At 36.1% G+C, this 12,712-nt stretch overlaps 1 protein-coding gene across 1 annotated transcript in view; it reads left to right on the plus strand.

The window, feature by feature from the left end:
• LOC102858271 (cadherin-18-like) overlaps positions 1–12,712 on the plus strand; it is a 634,275-nt gene that overhangs the window by 614,559 nt on the left and 7,004 nt on the right. Inside the window, exon 10 of the mRNA XM_006895123.1 lies at positions 1,401–1,652. Coding sequence (XP_006895185.1) covers positions 1,401–1,652 — 252 coding nt within the window. The remainder of the gene's footprint in view (positions 1–1,400; positions 1,653–12,712) is intronic.

Here is a 12,712-nt window from a genome sequence, read left to right on the forward strand (position 1 = left end):
TTAAAAAAGAATTAACTCAAAGGTTTTGTCACAGAATGAGAAGCAGCTTTTAAATTGTTTAATGTGAAAGGTGTCCCACAGTGGACCCTTGGAATCAACACTTACAGGTGACAGTGGAAGAAAGAAGCCTTAAGCAGAGCAGGAGCAGAATTATCTTACAGTTTTCAGGACACATCAGCCAAAGGCAACAAAAGCTCTGGATTTGTAGTGTCTCTTCAGAATTGTCTGGGTTTGGCACATATAGCTCCATTGTAATTCTTCTGCTCTAATGAGTCACTAGTGATATGATATTGCAGAAGAATGTGACCTTGGTCCAGTTAACCTCTGCAACTGTGAAAATAAGTCATTCCCTGAAGGGACTCTGAGTAGTAGTTGCCACATGGTTGCTTTAGCAAAGTTGTTCTGGAATTACAGTAACTGTATAGATATTACCATGCAATATATGTACCTGAAGGCATCATTATTGACTGGAGGTGAATTATTGGAGACAGTGAGGCATTGGGATTTTGATTAGGTTCTATAGTATGCTGGAATGGAGTACTGACCACTTACTAACTAGCTGTGTGAATTTATTTAATAAATTGTTATTTGTAGTATGGATTACTTTTCTAATAAAATGAGATATTAGGAATTTATACGTATCCTTTTAAAATTATGGATGATTAGTAGAATATGATGTCCTATAGACATTTAATAGAGTATGTTTAATTTAGCAGTGTATAAACTTAATTATCTATAGAATTCTACATTGACGTCCACAGTTTGTTCATTGTTAAAAGAGTGCCTTGAATCATGATTTAGTCTTTTAAAAAGTGAGTTTTATATTTTTATAAAAAGCTATTGTATTCAACAATGTTTCTTTAAAAAGTGAGTTTTAGATCTTTATAAAAAGCTGTTGTATTCACCCATGTTTCTTAAATTTCAATTGTGACTTAATTAATGTTGCCTGGGAAGTTTGCTGAAAATACCGATGTCTGTCCTTTACTTTATGCTTAGAATTATCAGCATTGGGGTCAATCTCCCTGGTTCAAGACAAAGTTTAATACTAATTGGCTTAAATCCATCTGTTCTTTAAAATCTTTTGGCTAATATGTTATTTTGGTTTTTTTTTTTTTTTTTACAAAATGATTGTTTCCTCCTCCCCTGTTCTCCACCACTTTCCCTCCCCTTTAGTTCATGCTGTTAGATTTCTTCAATTGACTTCTCAGTCTGAAGATCACTGTTAGCTCCCGTTGCATCATGGCCCTTTCATATGCTCTTGTCCGTTTTATAAACTGAAAAGAAAAAATTATAACCAACCAAAACAAACTCCCACATATCCATTGCATCCATTGAAGGAAATGTGACTCTCTGTTGGTGGCTTTACTAAGTGCACTTTGTTTTGCTTGTGTCTGTCATAGATAACACAGCCAGCATTCTGACAAGGCGGAGGCGATTTAGTCGAACTATGCAGGATGTGTATTATCTCCCCATTATGATCTCTGATGGTGGAATCCCCTCTCTCAGCAGCAGCAGCACCCTCACCATCAGGGTTTGTGCATGCGAGAGAGATGGGCGTGTGCGGACCTGCCATGCGGAAGCCTTCCTGTCCTCTGCGGGCTTGAGTACAGGAGCCTTAATCGCTATTCTCCTGTGTGTTGTCATTCTGCTCGGTGAGTTCTTCTCCATCCTAAGGTTGTATGATGACCCTTCTGAATATGACCTCAATGCGCTATCATCGACTGGGGTAGGAGAGACATTTTCACCAAAGTTGAGACTTGTTACCGTTCTGTGCTTTCTGTCTAGAAGATGGAACTAACTCCTCGCTGACCTTCCTGCAGGTTTTCAGAGGCTATAAATAACAGATTAATCATCTTTCTCCCTCAGAGAAGCGGGTAGATCAAAACCAAGTGCTTTTGTTGACAGTGCAGCTCCTTACCAAAGATTGTCCTTGTTATGTGTCTCATAGCAACCTTGAAGCCTACCCTATCCTGAGTCAGTCTCACTGACTTGAATACCCCTACCCCCACAGTCTCAGTTACTGTATCAATCTATCTCATCGGGGTCTTCCTCTCCTGTGCTGCCCATCCACCCTTCCGAGCATGATGTCCATCTTCAAGGACTGACCCCTCCTGCCCACGTGCCCAAAGTATGTGAGATGGAACTTCAAAATCCTATCCTCCAAGGAGTTTTACCCTCTCCAAGACAGACCTTTTTCTTTAGGATTTATTAATGTGGGTTTAAAACAGAAACAAAGCAAAAAAAAAAAAAAAAAAAAAAAACAAATAAACAAACAAAAAACACCCAAATCAGAATTCTTTTAAAATAACTGATAAAATTGTTAACCTAGAAAAAAAAAATTTAAATACAGTGGTGACATTCTAGGGAAGAAGAGGACACAGAGGAAATTTGAGAGAAATCTTTCAGGGAGGGTTGATTTTTAAAAATTTCATGCTGGATTATTTTAAATATCAGATTTTATCTGATATTGACATTCACAATTTAATGGAGAAAATGTAGATGACTCAAACAATAGGCAAAACACTCTAATAGATATTTTTCCAAGAGAGATTTTCAAATAGTCACAACTATATAACATGAAAAGATGCTCAACTTCTTTAGTTGTTATTCTTGTGTGCCATTGAGACAGACCCTACTCAAAACAGCCCTCCATCAGGTAATCAGAGGCAGTTAATCTCTTGGGAGGAGATTGCTCATGGAAATCTAAAATAAATTAAAGCATCCTAACTCCTCCATTCCCCTTAGGGAGTAGGGGAGATAAAAACACACAAACAAAAATATTAAGAAATAAATCAAAACACAAACAAGAAAAAAACCCCACAAATATTACTCAAGGTGTGGAGAAATTAGAATCCTGATTTATTCTTGCTGAGATTATGAAATGGTTCACTCATTTGGAAAGTAGTGTGGTAGTTCATCAGTAACTAAAATTTAAAGCATCATATGACCTAACAATTGCATTCCTAAATGTACACACAAGAGATTTAAAAGTAGGGATAGGAATACACGCTGAAATCATTATGCATCCTAATACTACCCACAGTAGTCTGATTGTTGTTGTTGTTATGTGCCGTCGAGTCGAAGGTAGAAATAACCTCAGTGGATGAATAAGCCTGGGGTCATCAATTCTGACTCATAGCAACCTTTCACTGAGTTTCTAAGGATAAAAATACTTACAAGAGGAGATGGTCCATCATAATCAATCAGTGAGGGTGATCGACTCATACCACACACATAACTAGCCAGTTCAAAACCCAATGCACTGTGTCAACTCAACCCCCTCAATGTATAAAAAGGTGAGTAAAATGTCATACATATGCAAAATGCAATTCTAAACTCTAAAAGGAAATGGGATCCTGATACGTGCTCCCACATGGATGTTGCTTAAAGATATAATGCTAAGTAAATTTCATTAAGGATAAATATTGAATTATTTAAGAAAAGGGGAATGTCTAGCGATCATATGGCCATGAGCATAGTGAAGACTGTAAGGATGACTCAGGATACAGGAAGGTTCTGATTAGTTCCTGGGGTTACCATGAGTCTTGGTCAATTCACAGGCACCTAACACCACCACCCAGGGGAGAAGAGAAGGGGAGTCACTCTTTGAGAAGCAGTGAGCTGCTATTCATAGTAATGCCAAATCTCACATCCATTAGGGGTGAGCTGTGCCACACGATGGGTGTAACTGATAGCACTAGGCTGTGTCACTGAAAGGGGTTGGATGGTAGATGTTGTATTATAGTTTCATAACAAATAAAGAACTGCTGATATTTGATATTCCATATGTACACCCAGTTAAGTTGTCTGTACTGTTTGCTTGGGATAAAGATACAGAGGAATAGTTTCATTATAGCCGGCTTAATAGACCCCACTCCATTCTCTGCCTAATCCCTTCATTATATACTGCATAAAATGACTCAGTGGTAAAGAGTTGTACCGGCAACCCAAACTTATGCAGTGCGATGCTACCAGCTGCTCCGTGGGAGAAAGATGGACAATGTCCTCCCTGCAATTAACTACCTCCCAAAACCGCTGGAGGTTCAGCTATGGATTGGTTCCAACTCCCTGGTATACAACAACAACAGAGTCTTAAACTCGTGGTGTCATGCAAGGTAGGAAAAAATCCCTGACGTTTATTTTGGAACAGTGGAGGTTGTGGAACAAGAATTGGAGGAAGAACTGCATGTCTGGTTGTCTCATTTTGCCATAGAGATGATGGTAAAGCTAGATGATTCCCCAACGACTATTGTGAGTGTTCTAACAGGGTTTATAGAAGAATCTAGATTAAGGAAAAAGCAAAATCTGCAGTGCGATATCAAGTTCATGTGAATTCATAACCTTTTGGAGTTACCAGAAATGTACAAACTCCATCCCGGTTCCCCTGTTTGTTCTGAGACAGTCTTATATTGTTCCAGAAGGTCATATTTAAACCAACAATAATTTATAATTAGTAAATAGTATCTTTCTTGAGTGTAATGCTCTTTTAAAAAATTGTCTATATAGCAACAAGATGAAAGATTTTAACTTTAAGGGAAAGAAGGTTTATCTTAATCAAATAATTTGGAAAAATATGCAAAAATGGTTGCAAAATTTGAAAAGTGTATTCAAATAAAAGGGAATGAATTAGATGAAGCTACAGAATTGGTGTTAAGGTTGCTTTATTCATTTTTACCTCAAGAAGTAGTAAGATTTATGTTAAAACTTTAAATACCTACCTTAGAGGATTGTAGAGTTTATTTTCAAGGACAAAAGTCTAAAAGGCTGAAGTAAATCTAAAAGTAAGCTGCACCAATTTAGGAAAAAAACAAATTATCTCACAAACATTACTCTTATGACTTTAGTTCTAATTATTTAATTAGAAATAAAAGCTGAAATTTAAAATAATAACTCAAAACCACTTTATCTCTAAAGATATAAAAAAATTTGAAAGGCTTTTACACATATTACTAAATTAATACAAATATTTTAAAAATTGAGATTCACATTTAATTTCATTTTATTACATATCTATGTGTTACCTGTTGTTCTAGTCTAATCCAGCTTCTCAGAAGAACAACAGTCTAACCAAGTCATGAAGCTGTTTTTTTCTATGAACTATTTCTGGCTGTTATGTAATGCAAGATATAAATTCCAGAGTTTTACAGCAGAAAAATATATTTTGTAGCTATCAAGGCTTCTAGAGTTCATGGTTTGAAGTGGATAAATTCTTCCTTTTCCAAAGCGACCTCTTTCCTCTCTCTTCCTTATCACTCTCATCTTTTTTCTCACTGATTTGCAGCAAATGTTGTATGCTCTGTTGTTGCAGGGAAATTCTTCTGGTTACATTTTTTGTTTGCATAGATTATGTACTAGAAAGAGAGGAAAACATTAGAGACTGATGCTAAAACAAAACCAAAAACAAAACGGATGAATTGATAGGTAAAGGTGGGGCAGTTTGGGGTCTCAAAAGTAAGTTAAGGGGATATGTTTAAAGCTGAATCAAGTAAGCTCAACAAAATAGAGATATTCGTTTAATCAATATGATGTTTGATAAATGGAATTTGTCAGTGTTTAGAAGGAGGTCAAAGAAGATCCTTTAGTCCTTGGTGGATATAATTCCTTACTTTTCCTAAATTAAGAACATCAGAAGTGTACGTCTAAAAATGTACTCGAGGAAAATATAGAAATTATGAACAAAGATTGACCCTTGAGAAACTCCCACTGACACCAGAGAATGAAGAATTCAAGGAAAAAAAGACAAAAACCATAATATCACATGTTCTTGTGTGCCATCAAGTTGTCTGCAACTCATAGCAAAAGTATGCATCACAGCTCTGAACCCTGCCCTATTCTGAGTGTAAGGGACAGAGCAGAAGTGGAAGGCCCCCTATGAGGTGGATTGATTTAGTGACTAGGGTAATCAGGATGGGTGTGTCGGAGACGGTGTGATTGGCACAGGACAGCAGAGTTTAGGGCTGTTGTACATAGGGACGCTATGAGTAGCAAGTGACTCAATGGCACATAAGAACAACAACAACATGGTTCTTTACTTAACTAAAAAAAATACACAGAATCAGTGATTTTATTAGAATATTTTTTGTCTTTATTCTAAAACAAATTCAGCTTAAAAAATATTTTGCCCTTGAATTTTATTTTGTTATCATAATAGCATTCTCATATATTTAGAAAAAATTAAAAAAAATAATTGACTCATTTTGACATAAAATACTGTTATTGTTGAAATATTATGTAAATAATGTATTATCATATGAAAAATATTCCTTTCAGTTGATATTTTTTCCTTTAAAAAATAATTTGTATAAATTTTATGTTATCTCATAAGACTATTGAAACAAAAATGCTTTTCTAAATCTTTCTGACTTTATGCTTTATTAAAGAAAATATCTTTTTACAGTTTACCTAAAATCTGTATAATTATTTCAGAGTTTAGGTTAATGCACATTCATGATAGTGCAACTTTTATTTCTGTATTATCTGAAAACATTTATTTTATTCAGACACTACTGTTGTTGTTAGGAGCCGTTAAATCATTTGCGACTCAAAATGACCTGATGTATACTAGCTCTGAACGCTGCTCTATCCTGAGCCAACATTATCATCTCTGACATAACTATTCTGATTACCTCAGTGAGTCAATCCATCTCATTAAGGCTCTTCCAGTCTTGCACTGTTCTTCCACCCTTCCAAACATGATTCCCCCTCCAAGAACTGGTTCCTCCTTGCAACATATCCAAAGTATGTCAGATGAAGCTTCAGAATCCTTACCTCCAAGGAGAAACTTGACTTTACACTCTCCAGAATAAAACCTGTTTGTTCTCCTAGCAGTCTAGGGTTTATTCAATACTCTTCTCGAGCACCAAAGCTCAAAGGCATCATTTCTCCTTCTATCATCCCTACATAACATTATTGTTCTTCAGTACTCTGGAGAGGTCACTGTTAGTAGTTTTTCCCAATGAAATTTGTCTTTTGATTTCCTGGCTGCTGATACCTAGGGTGTTGATTGTGGAGCCAAGTAAACTGAAGCTGTTAACAATCTCACTTCAGACACTACTAAGGTATCAAATTTGATAGTGTGGTAGTTTGTACTTAAAAACGATACTGAAGTCAATGAACCTCCTGATAATTCTATGGAAAAAGAAGATCATCAATGTAAGAAGCAATAAATCTTTATTTAGGACTTTAATTTTGAAATAGCATCCAACTCTTAACAATGAGAGGCACTAGTACCAGTTGTGGTCCATGCTACTTCAAGAATTAATCAAAATTAAAGGTAGCTCTGGTGGTCTCGTGGCAAGAAGGTACACTGCAGTTCCAGAGGTACATGGCTCAAATCCACCAGATGCTCTGCTGGAGAAGGAGGGAAAATCTCCTCTTATATCAATTTGATGGTACACACAAAAGAAATAATAAAATAAAAATAAAAAAAGGAATTAATCAAAATTAGGGAGCTCTGGTAGCCTAGTGGTAAGAAGCTGTGCTACAATCCTGAAGGCAAGTGGTTTGAATCCATCAGAAGCTCTGTTGGAGAAGGAGGGGCAATCTCCTCCTGTGCCAGTCTGATTTGCTTCGATAGTACACAAAAATGAAAAAAAAAAAGTCAAAATTATCTTCCTAACTTTGGAAACTAAAATTTGTCTGGATTTAGTAACATCAAAGGATGATATGTAAGATAATAAAAACATGGTGGGGGGAAGGATTCTACTATGAGAGATATTTTGAAGCATATGTTAAAGTTGAATACTCAAATGTGGGCATTGAAGGCTAAGTTTATGAAAACCCTATACACAATACTCCAATTACTCGGATGATACAGGACGTAAAGTATAAATAACACGAAAGATCCTAGAGAGGAAATAATTTTTTTAATTTCCCACATTCGAATTATTTTATGAATACAGGAAATTGCTAACCTTGATACATTTATTTTCATTTTCTCAAATAAAAAGTAGCTTGTTTAAAGTCTTAGTGAAGAATGAACTAGTTTTAGCATACTTTTCAGAATTACCGCAATTTATTAATGTGTTTAATCAGGATATAAAAGAAAATGTATTGCAAGATATACCAGAAAACATTTATAAATTTAAGCAAAGAAAAATTAGCTTTGTGCCTATTTCTTTTAAAATGTCCTAGTTGTATCATTATTCTTTGCCAAAGTGCCTTTTAAAGAGGAAGCACTTTAAGCCTCATATGTTGAATTGTAAGCTGAAGTAGGTTATTCAATCATACGTATTTGATTACCAGTTTTTCAGTAAATATTACATGATTAAGTCTATGTTTATAGATATTATCTTTTTTCTTGAAATGCATTTTTCTTAGGATTTTCAAGAAACATTTGCTTTGATTTACAATATTTAAAAATATTTTCAAAGATAATAAAAACAAAAATATCAGGCATTTGATATCATTAAAAACATTGATCTCCTTTAATTTTTAAAATTAATTCTGATTTAAAAATTGTAATTCAAGCAAGGTTGTTTCTGTCCATGGAGATTTAATTCACATAATGCTACAGAAACACTTTAACTGAGACTTTCCTTTAGTTCATCCAGACAAGAATCGCTTTTGGATTATCTACCGTGTGCCATCTGCTCCCAAAGCACCTGGAACAGACATCAATGAAAAGCAATTAATCAAGAGCATGATGGCAGCCATGTTTCACCATTCTTCCTTCTCTGACTTTATTTGTCTTTACATTTAACTGGAGGGACCAGATGTCCAAGTTTGCCCAGGTGTAATTATAAACATCCTTTTATCATCCTTAAATATCTCCCATATTATAAGACTCATTAGATGCTCACCTTTTGGTGAAGTAGATGCATAGCAAATCATGGCTCACTGGTTCAGACAAGCCATTGTCTATTCATAGCAAGAATACAAGCAAAAGCTTTCAAACAGAACATTTTGCTAGTAGGTGCATTTGTCACGATATATATCAGGCATATATTACAGTCTATCGTTCATCATAGACTCACAATGAGTTGGAGGTGATGAAGAGTGAACAGCAGGCAACTCCGATGGCTTAGTGGTAATAATCTGTGCTGCAATCCTAGAGAATAGACAATCTCCTCTTGAGCCTAACTCCTGGCTTACTACCTGTGAAAACCTGTCAAAGGGTCATCAATGAGTCCATTTTCACTCAACCGAACACAACAACTACAACAACAACAACAAACGTCATCATAAATTTTGAGGAGTGAAGAATATAAACCAGGTTTGAAATAATGCACACATATTGATGATTATAAATTACATCCACATATGCTTCTAACATAGTATTGATCACATTATCCTTGTTATCTATGGTCATAAATCAACCTGGCAGAGATTACCAGCGTTTTCTACATAAGGGCAAAACTTGATTTATCTTAGGACCAAAGAAATGTTGCATGAATATTTTTGACAATCTGTTGGGGTAGGTGTTCTAATCGAGAACAACCTTCTCAATAATAACACCAAGCATGAAAAATACAGTAGATGATAAAATTGCATGTCTGAAAGGAATTAAAGTAGTATCCTGGGGATTCTTTTGAAACTTAAATCAGACATATTTGTACTAGGTTGTATCGGGCAAATCTCGTGCATGCTATCTCTTTTAAAAGCAAAGATGTCACTTTGAACTAACATGTGCCTGGCCTCACCATTGACATTTCAACCTCTTTCTATATATTTGAAAGCAGTATTATTAATAATGAAGAAAGGAAAAAATTACATTGGAATTATGGTTTTGATAAAGACTACTAAAAGACAACACAGTCTACACTCATACTTGCTGCTGTCATTTGATTTTGACTCACAGTAATACTCTATCAATTTTCTGAAGCGATAAATTTGGATGGGAGAAAACTATTCATCTTTCTCCCAAGGAGTTCCTTATACATTGGAACCGACAGAGATCCATGGTGTTCTGGTTAGCTGCACAATATCTGTTACACTGAGGACAAACTTTCTAGATTACATTACTGTTGTTATTATTGATGCCTTCAAGTTAAATTTTACTCATAGTAACCCTATGAACAGTAGATCTGATCCCTGTCTGACCCTGTGCCATCCGCATCGTCTCTGACATATTAAAACCTGTTGATATAATCATTGTATTTAATACATTTGGTTGAGGATCTTCCTCCCCAACCATCCTCCACTTTTCCAAGCATGATGCCCTGTACCGAGGTATAGCCTCTCCTAGCAACATACCCAAAATATGTAAGACAAAGCTTTGTCACTCTTGCCTCCAAGAAGCCCTGACTTCACTTACTCCAAGAAAAATCTGTTTAAAGTTTTGGAAGCCCATGGGAATATTCTCACACCATGGCTCAAAGACATAGTTTCTTCTTCTGTCATACTTACTCATTGTCCAGCTTAAAGATGCATAGAAGTCAACTGTAAAGATTATGGCCTGAATCAAGCACATCTTAATCCCCAAACGGATTTTATAGTTCCTCAGTAGTTTGGAAAGGTCCGTGACTACTGATATTCCCAATGCAATATGTCTCTTGATCCCTTAATTGCTGGTTCCAAGGAGGTTGATTTTGGATCCATGTAAGATAAAGTTTTTGGCAATCTCAATCATTTCTCCATCTATCGTGTTGTTGCTTGTCAGTCCAGTGGTGAGGATTTCTGTTTTCATGATGTTGAGATATAATTTACAGTGTAGATTTTAGCTTTAGGTCTTCTGCCTCAAGTAAGCACTTCAAGTCTTCACTTTGAACAAGCAAGGTTGTTTCATCTGTTAATTCGTCTTCATCTATTCCTGATGCCACAGTTTTCTTCATAGAGTCTAGCTTCTCAAATAATTCATTCAGCATACAGATAGACTAGGCGTGGATACAGCCCTATCACCTGTCTTTCTTAATTTTAAACTGTCCACTGTTCCCTTGTTCTGTTAACACAACAGCCTCTTGGTCTGGGTCTACATTTCTCAAGTACACAACTGAGTATTGTGGGATTCCCATTCTTCTCAACGTTACTCACTATTTGTTATGATCCTCTCAACCAAATGCCTTTGAATAGGTAATAAAACACAAACAGACATTCTTCTGGTATTATCTGCTTTCAGCTACATTGTAAACTGATAGAAAAACAGACACCTCTGTTTTTAAAGAAGTTCAGCTAGAATTTTTGTTGTGTTAATAGCTAGACTTTACCTGATGTATTTTTGACATGTTATAAGAAGGGACAAATCCCTGGAATAGAATGTCATGCATGCTAAAATAAAGGTCAGGAAAAAAGAAAGATACTTAATGAAATGAATTGACACAGTGACTGCAAAAATGCGTAGCAATGAATATGAATATAGTACAGGGTCAGGTGATGATTTGTGTGTGTGTTTCGTAGTGTTGTTATGAGTTTGAAGTGACTTCATGACACTTAACACCACCACCATAGCCACTAGCAGCACACCGTTGTTGTTGCGTGCCATCATCAAGTCAAAACTGATTCATAGCTGACCTTCCCGTGGTCAAAAGTAGTTAATCACGCAGAAGGAGACCGCCCATCTTCACTTATCCGAGCAGATGGTGTATTTGAACCATGTGCTTTTGGAATTGCAGCACGGCTTCTTACCACTAAGCCACCAGAACTCCCTAGCATTACACTAAACTACACTAAAATGTTACTGTTGCCATTGGGTGTCATTGAGTTGAGTCCAACTAATAACAACCTTATAAATAACAGATCTGAACCCTGTCCTATCTTTCTTGAGCAGTCACTGTGTCATTCCATTTTATTGAGGGTCTTCCTCTCTTTGTTGGCCTGCCACATTTCTAAATATGATGTCTCTCTCCAAGAAATAGACTCTTAACAACATGCCCAAAGTACTGTGATCCTCACACAATGCATTCATACACAGTCTTCCTGTATTGTCTGCTTTCAACCAGGACCCATCTGACACTAAAACAACAAAATATTAAGTTATCCTACTTCACTTTGAAAGGGAAGAAAATAAAAAGTTTTCCCCAAATGACTCCTGGTGGCACATCAGATTAACTGCTGTTAGCAGTTTGAATTCTCCAGTCACTCCATACCATTGTATTCACCAGAGAAGAGATATTCTGATGTGTTCATTTTGCAACTATTAGCTAATGTTTATATGCAATTATGATTGCCATGTAAAGTACAGGACACTCCACATATGTGAATTTCAGATAAACAAATAAGACTCTTATGTGTAACTATTAACTGAGTTCCTTGTTTATGGTTCTGAATAATAATTTATAATACTCTGTCATCAATCGAAGCTGGCACAAATTGGCCCTTCAGTTGGTTTTCTAAGGTTGTGCATCATTCAAGTGGGAATTGCTCATCTTTCTCCATCAGAATGGCTGGTGAACTCCAACGCTTTGGTTTTTGCTGTCTTTAAAACAACTTATCCACTAGGCTAAACAGAGCTCCCTAACCAGAATACACTGGTATAAATATCATTATTTGCATCATAATGATATTTATCTCACAGTGAAATTTCATCTTATATATTTTGGTACATTGCTAGCAGAGGTCAGTCCTTGGGAAGAGATATTACGCTGAGAAATATAGAGGGTCAATAAGAGAGAGAGAGAAAGAGAGAGAGAGAGAGAGAGAGAGAGAGACACTGACTTTCAAGAAGATGGACTGACATAGCTTCTACAACAATGAACAGAGATTATGAAGTTGGCACAAGACTGAGTGATGTTGCTATATTTTGTTCACAGAGGCACTGTGAGTCGTGGTCAGCTCA

Source organism: Elephantulus edwardii, unplaced genomic scaffold (genome assembly GCF_000299155.1).
Source record: "Elephantulus edwardii isolate Elephantulus edwardi_28Jun2011 unplaced genomic scaffold, EleEdw1.0 scaffold00159, whole genome shotgun sequence".
Lineage (NCBI taxonomy): Eukaryota > Metazoa > Chordata > Mammalia > Macroscelidea > Macroscelididae > Elephantulus > Elephantulus edwardii.